This window comes from Anser anser (assembly GCF_964211835.1).
Source record: "Anser anser genome assembly, chromosome: 2".
Lineage (NCBI taxonomy): Eukaryota > Metazoa > Chordata > Aves > Anseriformes > Anatidae > Anser > Anser anser.
In genome coordinates, this window is record NC_139721.1 from 63,250,267 (window position 1) to 63,266,592 (window position 16,326).

The following is a 16,326-nucleotide window of genomic DNA, read 5'->3' on the forward strand; positions in this document are numbered from 1 at the left end:
GTGTGTACATCCCAAGTGTACAAATTCCACACACCTTATTACATACAACCTTTTCATATCATATGGAAGGCACATTGTTCTTAAATCTGTTCAATATTTGTTTAATTCTTGCTTAAGAAACCCTTAGTTTGTGAGAATCTACCCATTCTTTCCACAGCTCCCTTATTGTCTTGCCTGAAGGGGTACAAACCTATTTACAATACAAACTTAAAAAGCTAATACAAAACACCCCACAAAATACACTGTTGTAAAGGGTAACGGAAATAGTTACAAAACAAACAAAACAGTCATAATAACAGTATTTTCAAAAAGAAGCAGCATTTATTATGAGATTATGTTACATGACAAAATAAAAGCGCCTTGTAAATCACCTAGTGATTTAGGAATTTTATTTATCTTTTTCCTCCTGTTTTAAGACTGGAATGTGTTTTTGTTAAAAACAAATGTTTAAAAACATGATTCAAGAACAGATGAATACAGTAAGGAAAAAGGAAACCTGGCATTAAATGAAGACATTCCAGCAAAATTCAAAAGCAGAGAATTCGCTATGGTTGAAAATTTAAATATTTCCTACTTAAATTCAGACAGTAAAATTTTGGTAAAACACGAACAAAACCCTTAAAACCGAACAATACAATCCTTTTTCTTTCTTATAATATCACATCAAAGTTACACAAAAGACCCCAGTGATCACTAGGGAATGTGCCACAGTCTAGTTTTTCTAATCCAATCAAGTCCATACTTCGTGGAATAATATTTCCTCCTTCTGCTGCAGGCCGAATGTAAACACGATCAAAGCGCAACTTGCATTTACTCGCTATGCCCAGGTTAGTATTGGAGCTTGTGTCCCAGGTATAGCGGCAGTGTTGAGGTTTACCCAAAAACTCCCACATATCCATGACGTTGTTAGGTAAGCCACCCAGCTTAGTAACCTGAGGGGAAAAAGCAGAACTGTGTTGTCAAAATATCTTTTTTTTTTTTTTTACCTGCAAAACATCAGCTGTGAAAAACAAATATATTAGAGGCATTTCTAAATTGTGGTATTTCTCAGAAGACTCTACAGCGTGACCAATTTCTGTCATACTTTGTGCATCCAAAATATGTTACAAAACAGGTGCTTGTTTCTGAAATTTTGAGGTATGGGGGTCAACACCATGTTCTCCGAAACAAGGTCATTCCAGCTCGCTGCAATAGAATTTCTCTATTAGGGAAGGATGAAACCCTCACCTTTCCTAATAATGTACAGTTTTCACTTTTAAGATCAGCAGCCAAAAACAGCTTCTCATCTTGAATATCTCCATGACGGAGGATGCATTTTCAAATCCCCAAATCTATTTCACCAGAGCACCCTTTTCTTTCAATGATTTTATTAGCATTAACTCCCTGAGAATCTGAGAGTCAAAGAAATAAAGATCAGGATCTCAAAATCAGAATAGGCTTTGAAAGCTGAAACTTCATTAACTACCCCTGTGCCTACTCAGAAACACATATTGAGAATTAAGCATTTTGTGCTACAGCTGTAACAAAAGCCTCAGCATAGCAATGCCTCAGCTTCTTACTCTTGAAACATGACTAAGCAAAAAAGCATGACTAAGAAGAATTTGCAGATCTCTGCTGTGCAGTTCATTTCTCATAAAGACAACAGAAAAGTCTGAGAAGATATTGCCAAAACACCTCAGAATAACCAGGTTGCTTATCTCTGATTACCTCGCTGTCTCTGAGGTTTGTATCCCCTCCAAATATAACAGTGGTGGACTCAGACTCCTCCTGCATTTTGTTTAACACTATTTGCAGTTGCTTCACACGCTCCTTGGAGTGATCTTTAGTGCTCTCCAGATGAGAAGTCATAAGGCAAAGTTCATTACCAGATATGCTCACCTGTGCATGAAACAAAAGAGCAATGTTACTTTCCACACCAGGATACGAAGTTCAAAGACAAAAAGTAATCACAAAGTAAATTACTGAATGACAGAGTGCTGGTTAATACTAATTTTAAATTGGAGAAAAATGACTTATACAAGGATAGTAGGCTTCCAGTTCATTTTCAGAAGTTAAAAGACTGGAAAACAAAGCGTGAGCAGTAACTTAATGATTTAATTTTGTTAGCATTAAATGCAACTCAGGTCATATGTTTGAGTAAGGCCAGTCCAGCCTTTCCTGTGATTTTTTTGCTTTGAAGACAGACATGCAGCTGCAGGACGTAATGACTGACTCACATGCACAACCAAAAGGTTCCTCATCATGGACGTTGTTGGAAAACGTATTATCTCTTGTTTTAGTAATTTCACTCTTGATTTCTTCAACAGAATGACAGTGAAATAGCCATCTATATTACCTAAAGAGGAACAGGGAAAGAAAAGGTCAGTTATCTTCTGAGTAGCATGAAGATAAAGATCTCAAATAGATCTCTTTACTATGATCTGGGAGAATAATTTGTAAGATATACAAAATCATTAATTAAAATTTTCTTAATGTGGGTGTGAATTTTTTGGATTTTTTAATCCAAATGTGTAGCAAACTACTTATCTATAGCACTTCCTTTCGCTAATCTTGCTATCACTCCTTCAAAATGCAGAAAAAATACAAAGGAAACAACCAGTCAATCGAGCTTTTCATAGGGATAATTTGCATCAAACTACATGCTGGTATCAAAACAAAGGAAGTATTTTAAGTCCTTCCTTCTTCAACTTCCTCTTTTCAGCTGCTACAAATGGTGCTTACTTTGTCTAGCTTCTGTCTTAAGAAATTGAGGCTTACTTCTTACCTGGAATAACAGTGTAACTGGCTACTCTACTCTGTAGAATACAAAGATATGGTAAGATGACCTCCTGTAAAAACACGACATCTGGACTGTATCTGAAATCAGCAAGACAAATTTTTAAATTAACTACTGAAAGGTAATATTGTTACACTCTGATGTCAAACAGAACAGGGTCAGGGATTTCAGGTGCATTTTTTCCTCATCTTCCTACGTATTTTTGAGACCTTGTTTAAAAAAAAAAAAAGGAAGAAAAAACCTTATCCACCGTATTTAGTAGCACAGAGACATACCACCAATGCTGAAGGCATGAAACAATAATAATTATGGGTACAGTACTGGCATGGTAATAAGATGCATGACTTATATCTTGATCTTGCAAACGAATGCACAGGTTTCAAATACCACATATGCGAGGAATTTAATTTAAACAGCTGAAAAGCAGCTTTGGAACATGTTCTGCAACATCTGAGATTTCCAGGAAATTCTAACCCCTACCTCATGCCCTTATAACAAATACTCCTCAGCTAACCTGCCATTCATTTCATCCAATTTCATCAATGCCAAGCTCCTTTACTCCTTAGAGCTGTTCCATCAGGAACAGTTCATGTGGGGTAGCAGTCCTGAAAGTGCCCATTTAGATGCAACTTTACAGCTATCCCTGTAAATTTTTGCTACACTGCTGCTCTAAGCAGGTGAAGGACAAATCTAAGGCCTTATTTACAGAAGAAAAATAAAGTCACCTCAGATTAATAAAAATCAAGTGAAATTTGATTTAGTTAAGGGTTTTATGCTGGTTTTAGAAGAATAAATTTTGTTGAAATCAGTTTAATTAACATTGATAAATTACTGTATGAAGATACACCACTTTATGTAATTATTAAATTGCTAATAAATACATTAATGTGAAGCTTCCAACAGTGCGAGTATAACAGGTGATCACAGATTCTACTGCTTTTATCTCAATTTGCACATTGCTATTTTTTATAGACAAATAACAGTAATGGCAAGAGAGACATTTTTCAAATAACAAAACAAACAAAAAACCTTACTGACCTTTCAAACAGTTTGCTCTAGAATTAAGTTACTCCTATTACTGGAATGAAACAAACAAGTTTCTTGCAGTTTCATCCTCTTTTTGTGTATGGGTGGGAAGCATGAAGTATGCTCTTGAGGTAGGAGTGCATCTTGATGTAAACAATATTGTTCATTACAAAGATTTTTAAAGCAGTTCTCGGACTACCTGTAACCCTTGAAACGCTGTGCGGGTTCAGACCTCTTCCAACTAGTATTATCAACTTTTATTCAGCTATTTAGGATTTGTAAGGGTACTGCATTACTTAAGACATTTTTTAGATACAAAAAATCTTCGTGCCCAAATTAAGCATCTAGAATGAGAAGCTCACTTTCTGCTTTAAAACTGAGTACATGACACTACAAAGATGAAGCTGTGCTTACAATGCCAGGTAAGAACAGACGCCTCTAGCTCGCTCTTGTAGATTTCTGCCGTCCAGCCCATCAATGTTCCAGGTTATCAGTGAGAAGCTGCTGTCATCATCTTGTTGCCTTGAGTCTGCACCAGTGTCACTGACATTACTAGTAGTAGCATCTGCTGTGAGGTCAATACTAAAAAGATAGTCACGTGTTTGTCAACATGCATAATACTGTTCTTCCTGCAACTACCTCTCATATCTTTGAAAGTATAATGTTTTACATCCATTACAACTTACAGGTGGCTATGTAAAACGTTCCCAACAAATAAGTTAACATACATTGAACTCTTACTGCAATTTAGAAGAAGCGCAGTAACTAAAACATACAGACCTCAATCACATAGAGCCTTAGTATATAGGAGAAGTAAGGGTGTCTTCCTCCTCCTCCTCATATACATAAAATAACATTTACCATTCTGATTTAAGTTAATCTGATGGCAACCAATGTAATCCAATGCACCTGAGCAATTCAACTCTTTTGCCCTACCAGAGGCAGTCTGTATATATTAGTTTTGTAAACACTCTCCATTATATTAGAAACAAAGAACTGCTGCCATGACTTGCTTTCATGCGCCCATCTTCATAACCAGTTGAAATTTTTGAGCCCCCCTTGGGCATACACGTGCAAACTTACTCTGACAAACTGACAATCATTTTCTTTGGGAATATTCACCCCCAAATCCCACCTCAAAAACACGGGGCCCTATGTACCCTGTTGACTTGATGAAGACTGAATAGCACTGTCACATTGTGAGTGCCTAATCTAGCCACTGTTTGGGGACCACGTCACTAAAGGGAACCCAACTCCTCCAAAGCGTGGCCCGATGTGAGTTCCTTCAGTAAAGGAGAATCTAAAACAAAATCTGTTCAATAGTATAGCTAAGAGTATTTTGGCAAAGTTGGGATACTGGAGTTTTGTTTTTAAACACAGAATTTATACACTTACATGGAAATAAGGCCTTGAAACAAAGCGTATCTATTCCCTAGAAAGTAGCATTGGTTTTTTAATTTCGTGCTGAACAAACAAAGACTCCACTGCCACACGTGATATACACGGAACACAAAAAGGAAGGCATACAAAGGAGAGGGAGATAAGGGCTATTTAGATAGGTTATCTTTCAAAATTTTCATGGTCACATTTCATATTCATACGGTAACCTGAATAACGATGAGATGAAGCACAAAAGTCTGCGTGGACACCAAGAGGTGCGGAAAAAGCAAGTGAAGCAATTCCTTATCCACTTAATACCCACTGGTGTATTAAGGATGGGGTGGGAGGAGGCATTTTCTGTTAGAAAAATTTTAAAAATAGGAATCCTAGAGAAAATGAAATTGCCTAGTACTGACACCAATGATAGTATTCCAGTATTGAATACATAACTGTTCTTTATCAGCTGGGTTATCACTGCTTACGAGCAGCAGTGCAGAGGTCGTGCTAGAGGCAGTGCAGACAGATAAGATGCTGCAGCTCCTCTCTAGCAATTAAAAAATACCATTTCTTCACTCCTACATGCCTCACCTCCTGAAGGCCAACACGCCAGGCACCTGTCTGTAGGTGACAGGCACCGCCGCAAGCCCCCCTTTGCCTTACAGCGTACCACAACTCCGCCTCCAGGCTTCTCCCAAGACCAGACCTGAAAGTTTTGCAATCGTCGCCCTAGGACACTTCTGTAAGTCAGCCTTTAAGCTGCCAATACCAATGGCAAGATGGTTGGGCAAGGGCTCGCTTAAAGCACTCTGGGAAGGCCCAACACTGGGCAGCAGAACATGAGCAGGCCTGAAACCACCTTCCCTTGCCTCAGAGGCCTCCATCACCTCCCTCCCGACACATCCTGCATGCCGCAGCTGAAGGCAGAAGCTGCAGGGCAAAGCCAAAGGGAAGAAAATAAAAAGGCACTGCCAGTTTGATACAGACGTGTTCTGACTCGGTGTGGACTGCCTAGGGACCAGCATTAACGTTTGGTAGGCTTGCTTTTTTCATACACACAGCTCTACGAAGAAAAAACATGCGTGCTGTTACCAAACACAGCTTACTCATAGCCACAAAGCCCACAGGGGCTCTTCTACGTAACGTGGAAGCACAAAATAAATAAACCTCCAGAAAAAAAAACCTTCCCTCAGGCCTCATCTCAGCAAGCCCTATGGGTGTGCAGTCGGTCTATGCGAGGCACGGGGGCTTTGACCCTGACTTCTGCAGGGACACCCTGCGAGGTGTGCGTGCCGGGGGCGATTTTATTTAGGGAAATATAACCCAGGCACCACAAGACGAGCCGGGCACCTCGGGGTCGGGCAGCCGGGGGTCGGGCACTCACCAGCCCCCCGGGTCCACGCGTGGCGGCGGCTCCCTGCCTCCATCGTCCTTGTCCTCCAGCGGCGGCTCGAAGTAGGCGTTCAGCGCCCTCTGAAGCACAGGGGCAGAGCTGAGGGAAGGGGCCGCGGCTCCCCCCGTCCCGTCCCATCCCGTCCCGTCCCCCCGGTACCTCCAGGTGCCAGTCGTGGCCGTCCAGGGCGCCGCACGCCACCGCCGCGCTGCAGCCCGTGATGGCGGCGAACTGGGCGCACAGCGCCTTCCTCCGCTCCGTCTCCTCCGTCTCCATCGCGGTCCCCCCTTCCTCCGCCGCCGCCTCCATGGCTCGGCCGGGCACAACGGGGCGGGACGGGGCGGGCGGAAGCGGAGGGAGCCGTTCCGGGCCGGGGACGAGCGGCGGCGGCGGGCGGCATGACGGGCGGCGTGGGCTTGGCGGCGGAGGGCTTGCGGGAAGCCATGAAGTACATGGTGGAGTCGCAGGGCTTCGACAGGGTGCTCCGCAAGGTACTGCGGGGCCCGGCGCTGTGAGGGGGCGAGAGGAGGGTGTTTCTCCCTTCGTAATAACCCACGGCCACGATAACCTTCAGGGCTGTGAGATTGCGGGGTAAAACGTGTCGCTGATCCCTGCTTGGAAGCAAAAAGGAGCCCGTATCGACAGCTTCACCTTGGAGTCCGACTGAAAGTACAAGCGCTGCGGGTTTCCAGCACGGCCTGCTGTGGAGGAATGTGTTTGAGCGGTGTAGCTCCGATGTAGCGCTATCTAATGATCCAAAAACCGAGCTAAAGGGACACTGCCGTGCCTTCTTGGGTCTTGCAGCCTTTGGGTTGCGTAGGGTTTTCCTATGAGGCACTATGAGGATCCTCACTAAATTTTGCAGTGCCAGGATCCTGCTTTTGGTGCCCTGATTTCTCTTTATTTACATACCCGTGACGTGCAGAGAGGCAGTAAGTATATCTAAGAAAACCAGCCACTTCAAAATTTACGTTTTGCCTAATAGCTCTGTGATCCCACACATTTAAGGAAAGCAGCTATTTTTGTGGTAACTTTTCTTGTCTTGTTTTCCCAAGATGTACCAGTCATATATGAGTCATTACAAGAGTCCCGTAGTTATAGAGTCTGATCAGTTCTTAGTGACCTCTTCACCATGATAACTTTGCTCACCTTTCACCTTAAAATCTCATTATGTAGAGAACGAATGCAGTATTTTAGGTCAAAAAGATAACTTTTTGAAGGAAGTGAGTCTTGGGAGGGAGGCTTCTTACCTTGCTTTGATAATTTTGACGTTTTAACTTTTTCTGCAATCCACTTCTAGAAATGTGATAGTAGGAATGCAATCCTAATAAAAATAAAAGTTTTGTTCTGATTTAAAGTATCTGCCGCTGCACTGGGAGATGCACAAAACCTTTCTTGCCGTAACTACAGTATGAGTTGAGATTTTCCCTATTCTGAAGAAGACAGATTTTAGGCTGAAACTTTCCAGCTCTAGCATCAGACTGAGTTTCTGGTTTAATTCCAATGAGGTATCCACATGGGGCTTTGTGCCTATGGGTTTTAAAGCCCGTTCTCCGAAGAAGTAGTGCATCGCAGTTGTAGCTGGAAGCCAGAGCAGTGTGCCGCTCACTGAGACGTGGGGGGGGACAGGCACAGGGGACTTTGAGAAGTACAAACAGCAGCTCTAACTGTGTAAGTGTTCAAATACCAAACTATTTCTGTCAAGGGGAGAAGGCAGTGAGTGCTAGATCAGAGCAACGGCAGAGACCAGATGCTTTCCTTGCCTTGCTGGTGGATTAGAGCACTCTCTAAAGGTAGTGGAAGCCTTCTGCTCCCAGTGTCAAGGATCAGCAAAAGACCATTATCACAAATTCTGTCTGAAATACAGGCCTCCAGTTACTGCTTCACAGCATGGCTGACCTAGGACTTGGGATCTTCATTGGTCAGGGTGTTGTTTTCATGCTAGGGTGCTGCCTCAGTGATGTCCTGTCTACTTAATTCCATTTTTCTCTATTTGAAATTGGACTGAGTACTCCATTACCATTTATCTTGGTATTTCTTTAAAAATTTTGCAAAAACTTTGTTCTACCAGAAAGGGATTTTAGCTGGAATTGAGCTTTTATTATCACATTGTTCATAAACAGTAGTGAAATAGGAGACATTTCAGTCTTAATATATTTTAAGATTATAGAGAATAAGTCAGTCTGGTTGATACGGTATGGAAACATTTAAGTTTTTAAAAAAATCTACACAGAATTTGGTGAAAAAAAAATAGAAAAAAATTGTAGGAATTATAATAAATATGTCCACATTTCACTTGTGGCAGTCTAGAGGTACTTCAAAGTATTAGCTGCAAGAGTAAAGATATAAATATATATATATTGTGCTTATCCCAGTTCTGCATATGCCTTCAGATTTTGAGTATAGTACTAGTAGCTGAAGCAACTTGAATTAAATAATTGAAAATACTGAAATGTAGTAACTTCTTGGTCTCAAAAATCCAGCTTTTGCTGATTACATGGGGAAGCACAGTAGCACAGATGTACTGTAATTTTCTATGTAACACCTCTGGGCTAGAATAAAAGTGTATATACAAGTCACGGTGCTGTAATATGGTGTGACACAGCATTGTATAATTCTGTCCAGGAATACAAATTTCTGTTCAGGGGGGCCAATCTGATTATCTTTTCCAGCGCTCCTTCCAAAGTACAGGTTTTTAGTGAGGTTGCTCTGGTATAAAGATTAATGAACTACTCTCAGTCTTGTTTCCATTTTGACAGCTAACAAATACGCCTTCACAACTATGGTACAAAGCAGTTTAGTGTTCCCTCTAATCTGGCTTTTCAGTCACAGATTAAAGCAAAAGAAAATTAAAGCAGAATGCTGTCTCCTAGGCAATTCCCGAGAGCATAGCAAGTATTGAAGTTTTGTTAAATTGTCGGTTTAAATATTTATCTGTACTAGAAATGCAAATTTTTCTAAGGGAGCAATCTTCTGGTCAAAATTTATGGAAACGTCTAATGCGACAGTTAAATTAGTACATTTTTCATCTTCCAATTTGTCTCACAAGTCCAAAATTGAAACAGGATTTACTTTCAACTTGATTCAGGGCAGCATCTGGAGTTGGTGCTGTTGTCAGTAAACTCTTTATTCCTCTTTTATTTATACAGATAAAACTCCTTTCTGCAACCCCGGGAAAAGTTGTATGTGAATTGAAAGTAGAGGAAGAACATACCAACAGAGGTGGCACATTACACGGAGGCTTGACAGCCACGCTCGTGGATGTGGTATCAACAGCAGCGTTGCTGCACACGGAAAGAGCAGCGCCAGGGGTCAGCGTGGACATGAACATCACGTAGGTATCATCCACCGTGTTTGCCAGAACATGCTAACTTCTCTTCCCCTGACAGGGTTTTCACTCTGTTATACTTCCCTTCCGTGTTACAGTACAGGCTTTAAAAAGGTGTTGTCTTTGGTTTCAGAAGTCTTGCTTTGAGAAATTACGTAGGGGATGAGGGGGAGCTTATTTGACAATATTGCCAGGCTGCAAAATTGGAGTTGGAGTTTCCTCCAAGCTTTTATTTCCTATGTGTGTTTAAGAGATGTTATCCACTCATTCACTGAATGTTAAAGGGATGTTAGGCAGTAAATTTTAGTTTTATACAACAGGCTCAACTTATTTCTTTGCTTGTGAAGATATAAAGTGTTCTCAAAAACAAAATGTAGGCCAAGCAGCTTTCTATAAACCCTTTTATAGTATTAGTCCATAAAAGATTAAAACAAGAAACATTTTAGCTCTGTTCATACGGAGGGTAAATTACAGATTGAGTAAATTTCTCACTAGAGGAACATTCCTTTACTCTAGACCCTTTAAAGACTGAGAATAGTTCTTCCTGTAATGTAGTTTTTAAAAAGTGCCTTTAAGAAAAAATCCTGAAACCTTTGATCACGCTGTTACAGCTTGTCAGCTTTGGTTCATTACTTTCAGTGAAGAGACTGTGACTGCTTGGAACTGAAGTAATCCTACTTGGAATAACTAACACTGAGCATTAAAAATCTTGGAGAAGTAGCTCCTCATCAAAACTGCCTAAAAAAATTGTTAAAAGGGTGTGGGGAGTGATCTGTGTATCTTTACCAGATGTCTTCCTTTCCCCCCAGCACTTTTTGATTTCTCCACTGATAGGCTGGGACTGGAGCATCTACTTGAGCTTTCCATTGTCTCTGTGACAACCTGAAAACGGCTGGAAATGGAAACTTGAAATGCTCATATGTTTTTTGCCCTGCAGCAGCATGAGAGGCCCGGATTTTAATTATTTACCCTATCAAAAATGCGTACCTAATTATATAAGAGCTAAAATCTCAAGTAAATACCCTCTCTGGAGGTGATCCAAAATAATCGAGTAGCATAACAGTTAGGAAACATTATCTGGGTTAAACAAGGCTGTAGCTATTGCTTCAGACTGCTGCTTTCAGTGAGCAGTTGATGTTGGATATCAGGTATTGCTATACTAGAGGTTTTTTTCCTTTGGGGGAAGGCTCTTTTTAAAAAAATTTGTCATGAGGAAGCTATTTCAGTAATGGAAAGAACAGGGAGAAACAGGGTATTTACTCGTTTATTTAAATCACGAGGGGATTAGCAGCCTCTGAGAATGAAACGAGACTGAAACCCTGCCCCCTGCCAACTAACAGGGCTTGTGCTACATCGGCTGTGGGCATGACTGACATACTTCTGACGTGGTGTCATGCATAAAAATGATCTGGTTGATGAAGGTATATGTCCAGATTGTATGTACACATTCTCCTATGTCCAGCACTTACACATTCTCCTGTGTAATTCTGACGTTTGAGTATTGTTCCCTTACCTCAGACCATGGTTGGATCACATCCCTCCTGCTCCTTTTCAGGCTTTTTGTGGTGGAATAATTTCTTACTCCCCGGAGAGAGTTGTCAGAGCACACCCACCCACTCGCGTAAAGAAAACAAAAAGTTGTGTAATGAATGGAAACAGAGTTAAACCAGGAAGGTTTGAAAGCCTCCCAAATTTCCGTGACTTTTCTCTGGCCAGGGTCTGAGAAGCAGTTAACCTACAATTAGGTTCCATACAGAAATGACCTTCTGGAGCATTTGTTCCAGAGACATCCTGCAGCTCAACCAGCCAGACTGGTTTGGAAAGGCCGTAGGAAGCCAGCGGTGGCTGGAATAGGACTTGGAGCTGAACTTGTAACTGAGATCTTTGGTACATTGTTGTTTCTGTTCCAAAAAGGACTTTTTGTCAGAACCAAGAGATGGGCTTCTTCCTATCCTCTGTTTTCAGGGAACTGTTGTACTGAACTACCACTGCAGTACTTAGGAGGGACTTGAGGACTTGAAGCAGCAGGGATTTTCAAGCAGGCAGTTACAGGGAGATGTGCCTATTACTTATTTTTGCTAGTTCCCTTCACAATGATCTAAAAGGCAGGAATGTTCTTGGATTTGTGCTTTGTACAGACTCTTACCTGTTCATTTTGTTCTTCATTGAAGATACACTTCAGCTGCTAAGATTGGAGAAGAGGTACTGATTACAGCTCAGATTTTGAAGCAAGGAAGAAATATTGCATTTGCCACCGTGGATTTAACAAATAAGGCAACAGGGAAGTTAATTGCACAAGGCAGACATACCAAGTATCTAGGAAATTAATACAAGTAACTTCAAAAATAAGAATGTTGCGTTAAGAATCCCATATAGAATGATTTTCACATTTATACAATAAGACGTTATCTACACAATTTTGATCACCTATGTAATGTGAGTTGTCTCAGTCTCACAATAAACGAACAAATTCATTACCATTAAAGCTGCTAAAAGCCTAAAATTAGTGAGTATTTGGGGATGAAAAATAGAACACGATAGCATGGAAATGCATCTGTTTGGGTGCATTTCATGGCGGGCAAGGTAACAAAGAAAAAGCCTTTGGAAGAGCAGTGTGGTTTGCCAGCATGACAGTGTTAAGAGATCTGTTTTCTTTTGACTGTGGTGCAGTTGTGTGGCTAAGCAGCTCTGTCTTCAGGCTGGTCACAACGGTGTTTGAACAACACTAATGTATGCTTACAAAGTATCTGTTCTGTAGGATGGTGATGAAGAGTTCCTATAAGCATAACATGAGACTAGGTGGAAAGTGTAAAGCAAGGTAATACTGGATGTAATTCACTGATGCTGTAACAAATTCAAAAGTATTCAATAAAGCTTTCTAAAACAACCTTTTTAAAGATTTTGTTACCTCTTTGTATTGAGTTAAAGCTTGTCAGGACAGAGTGGTTGAAGGAGGGTATAGTGCAACCCTCATATGTCAATTCACCTGAAGAATTTCTTCATCCTCTCTGTGACTTCTGTATGTGAAAATACAGCTACATCATAAGGGCTTCTCAACTCTACCTACCTAAGGTTGTCTACATTTGTTTGAAAATCAGGTGAGACTTAGAGGTGTGTAAAAATAAATTCTGAGAGCTGAGCTTTGTATCAGGCTGAAGTTGTCGATTGTCTGACTGACATTGAATTTGGTAGAGTTAAGTTCCTGTTTCAGCGGCTAAGACTTGTCTCTTCATGCAGTGTTGTGAACGGGCTTAACTGCTTTTAAACATGACATGATCCTTGGCAAGGCTATCACACTACAAAAAATAACAATGCTACAGGCACAGTGTAAGTTTATATAAGCCATGACCTTAGTTTCGCTCTAGTGAAGATTTGTGCACGTACAAATACACTGGTAAAGCGTGTGCAAATATCTTTTTGTCATGCAAGCTGACTCATTGTCTTTAGTGATTTCAATTTTGTGACTGAAAATGTATTTAGGACTTTCTTGTGCATTCCTAAAACAAAAGAATTTCCAATTAATTGTGCTAAGTAACCTGTTCGTGCAGACTGATTTCCAAAGTTAAACAATTTTCCTAATATATCAGTCTTTCTGAAATGATTTTCAAACAAGTGATATAGCTAATACAAATAACCCCTTAATGGAAGTTTAAAGTCAAAAAAAAAAACCTCCAATGGGCTCAGGCTCTGCACGTGTATCTTTGCTGTAAGTCTGAAACAGTTGTTCATGGTGTACTCAGTAAAAGCTCTTTGAGGCTCAGAAGTATGTACAGCTTACATGCCTGCAGCTTTGTACTTTTAGCAGTTGTATCTTCTCTTCAAGCAACTCATTATGATTTTTCCCTTAAGTACTTGACTCACGTTCAGAATCATCCCTGAATTCCATTTATAGAAGCAACGCTTTGCTCAAGCAGATCTGAGAAGACAATTACTACAGGTGCAAACTACTTTTCATCTTTGCTGACCATAACTATATGCTTCACTGGCTCAAGTTGTTTCCCCCTTTATATTTTCCTCTGCCTGGACATCAATTATTTATCTAGCATCACCAGTTCCTCTGGAATTACTAGCAGGAAGAGACAGGATCGAAAAGAGTGGACACATCTACTGAGTTTAGTAATTGCTGTTATGGTTGTTTTAATAAAATATTCTGTCACCTCTAGTTGTCCTTCACTGTCTTCTCCATGCTTTTTCTCACGTTTCCCAAGTTTCCCTAGTTTCTTCCATAGGCTCCCCATATAGTAGAATGCAAGAGGTGAAAGAACTAGCAAGGATTCAGACTGCTCCCCCAACTATTACAAGTCATTGGAACGCAAGAGTGATTTTGACTATTTACGGAAGTAAAAGGCAGGGGGTGAGAATGAAGGAGGTTCTGAAACCACATGCTAAAGGATTCAGAATGCTCTCCATTAGCTCCGTGCACCAGGGCAACTCTGGTTGTGTAAGAACTGTCCCAGTGCAACTTAACATGAGGTCCCTCACTCCAAGCTGGCTGCCTCAGGAAGGTACCGTAGTTAAGTGCTCTCATTCTATCACATACTATTCATCATATCTACATAATTGCAATTGAAAAATGTCCAGGCAAATTAGGAATGGCAAACTTCAACATGTAAACAAAAGTATCCTCCTGTTTGTATTCACGCCTGGCAAGGACTGTTGTGGGCTGAGAGGGAAACCTTCCTGAAATAGCCAAATAAATCTTTTCTCCCTTCAGACTATTCAACACAGTATTTTAGTACTGCCCATTTAGTAATAGGGATATCACTAATACGCAGGCCAATTGTTCTAGAAGCAGTTCCTTAAAGTGATTATTTTAAGCCATGCTTGTCTGTTACCCCTCCACCAGCAGCAGCACGGACCCCATAATTTATTTCACAGCTTAGGGTTGGAGATCATCTTAGAAGGAATTGTCACCATTGAGCTTGCTTCGCTTTGGGAGTAAGCTGTCAAACGTCGCCGAGCATTTCAGCGTTCTTTGCTGCTTCCACTCTAACCTGCATGTTCAAAAAGCTGTATCTTATTTTAGCTGAGCCTGAAAGGAAATAATGGGAAAAAAATTACTGTAGTAAGGACAAATGGCACTTGGTTGCACCTGGCATCACAACGAGCAGATCTCCTGTGGGGTTGACCTGGTTCCATCACAGCAGATTTAATTCCCCTTACAAGCAAATGAAGTGACTCAATAAGATCATCTTGGGATTCTGATTAGTACACCAAATTACACACCCAATAACTGACATTTGTAAGCTCTGTACCTTACAGCTGCAAACGATGAGACTGTCCATCCCAAATTGTTTTTTTTTCCCTTAACATACCAAATGCCTACACCACACTACTTGATGTCTAGGGGTCACACAGGGCCAAGCTTTTTTACATCGTGGTACACAACACATCAGGGAACAGGTTCATCTTTATCAGTTAAAGCCACTGCAGCTTCCCACTGCATGCCATATATCGGTCAGCAAAACGTTTCATGCAGGTTTCGCATCGCTGCTGTCGCGTGAATGCATTCAGGCTGACACCTGCATAGTTGTGCCATGGTGGAACTGTGCATTACAGATCCCTTGAAAGAGATGAGGAATCAATAAAAGGGTCTCACAAGGGTCTCACAGCTGAGCTGCCTCACCAAGGTTACTCTGCCTGTTTAGTTACGAGTTAGTTGGTTCACAAATCTCAAATTGGCACAAGCCACTTGTAGGGAACAGGGGAGGGGGCAGAAGTTAGAATTAGGTTGTTAAGTAACTCTTCTGAGCAGCAGTGAGGTCCTGTTCTGCTGCTCTGATTGGCTCTGAGCCACTGCCAGGGATACGTAGGAACTTCTGATTGCATTTTATCTCTAACCATTTCAGATCTTTTCTCTATCTGCAGAGACCATCTGGTGAGGAAAAACAGAAGCCCCCAAAGCTCCCCCTTACCTCACTCTTCATGGGTATGAAGGAAAAAGGGCTTTAATTCTCATTTTGCTCCATAAGAGCTCAGGGAGAACATAATGATAGTTATTACTTTGTGATTGTGTGATGGGCTCACTGAACAACTCCTAACCCTGGTCCTGAGAAGCTACGGCTGTGGGGCACTGGAGCGTAAGTAGTTCTCACATAACAAGAGCAAATTACCTGAAAGCTCTGGTAAAACCCAACACACTGACTATCCTCCAAAAAAAAAATCCCTGCTTTAGCTCACTAAGACACTACCACCCAGGCTGTACCACTGCAGTAAGAATCTGGATCTCTGACATTTTTTGCTTAAAAGGAGCAGTAGCTGCTTTTAGCTCTATTGAGTTTTTCAGGAGTCCAGAAAAGCAGCTTGTAGAGCAGATGCTCTAGGCTCAGCAGGGGTTTGGCATCCAGTAACTGTGCTCAAATTAAGGGACCTTTCCATATGTAAATTCTTTTTTCAAGCAGAAAAACTAGGTCATAGATATCTTCA

At 41.1% G+C, this 16,326-nt stretch overlaps 2 protein-coding genes across 2 annotated transcripts; one reads left to right on the top strand and one right to left on the bottom strand.

Moving 5' to 3' along the window:
- Positions 1-301: 301 nt before the first annotated feature.
- Positions 302-6,920, bottom strand: TDP2 (tyrosyl-DNA phosphodiesterase 2). The gene is made up of 7 exons (XM_083821941.1): positions 6,732-6,920; positions 6,564-6,652; positions 4,217-4,384; positions 2,765-2,856; positions 2,217-2,335; positions 1,708-1,878; positions 302-932 (listed from the first exon to the last, which is right to left on the bottom strand). Exons 1-7 carry the CDS (start codon positions 6,879-6,881, stop codon positions 651-653), a joined length of 1,071 nt encoding a protein of 356 aa, XP_083678067.1. The 5' UTR covers positions 6,882-6,920; the 3' UTR covers positions 302-650.
- Positions 6,821-12,787, top strand: ACOT13 (acyl-CoA thioesterase 13). Its single transcript, XM_083821943.1, has 3 exons — positions 6,821-7,063; positions 9,722-9,906; positions 12,072-12,787. Exons 1-3 carry the CDS (start codon positions 6,971-6,973, stop codon positions 12,226-12,228), a joined length of 435 nt encoding a protein of 144 aa, XP_083678069.1. The 5' UTR covers positions 6,821-6,970; the 3' UTR covers positions 12,229-12,787.
- The last annotated feature ends 3,539 nt before the right edge of the window (positions 12,788-16,326 follow it).

Bases quoted from the DNA above. Each gene is read 5' to 3' on its own strand.
- ACOT13 (XM_083821943.1), top strand. From the start codon at position 6,971: ATGACGGGCGGCGTGGGCTTGGCGGCGGAGGGCTTGCGGGAAGCCATG. The intron at 7,064-9,721 runs GTACTGCGGGGC...TTATTTATACAG, and splicing joins TCGACAGGGTGCTCCGCAAG to ATAAAACTCCTTTCTGCAAC. The intron at 9,907-12,071 runs GTAGGTATCATC...TCTTCATTGAAG, and splicing joins AGCGTGGACATGAACATCAC to ATACACTTCAGCTGCTAAGA.
- TDP2 (XM_083821941.1), bottom strand. From the start codon at position 6,881: ATGGAGGCGGCGGCGGAGGAAGGGGGGACCGCGATGGAGACGGAGGAG. The intron at 2,857-4,216 runs GTAAGCACAGCT...TGCTGATTTCAG, and splicing joins GTCTGTTCTTACCTGGCATT to ATACAGTCCAGATGTCGTGT. The intron at 933-1,707 runs GTAATCAGAGAT...TTTTCCCCTCAG, and splicing joins CAAACCTCAGAGACAGCGAG to GTTACTAAGCTGGGTGGCTT.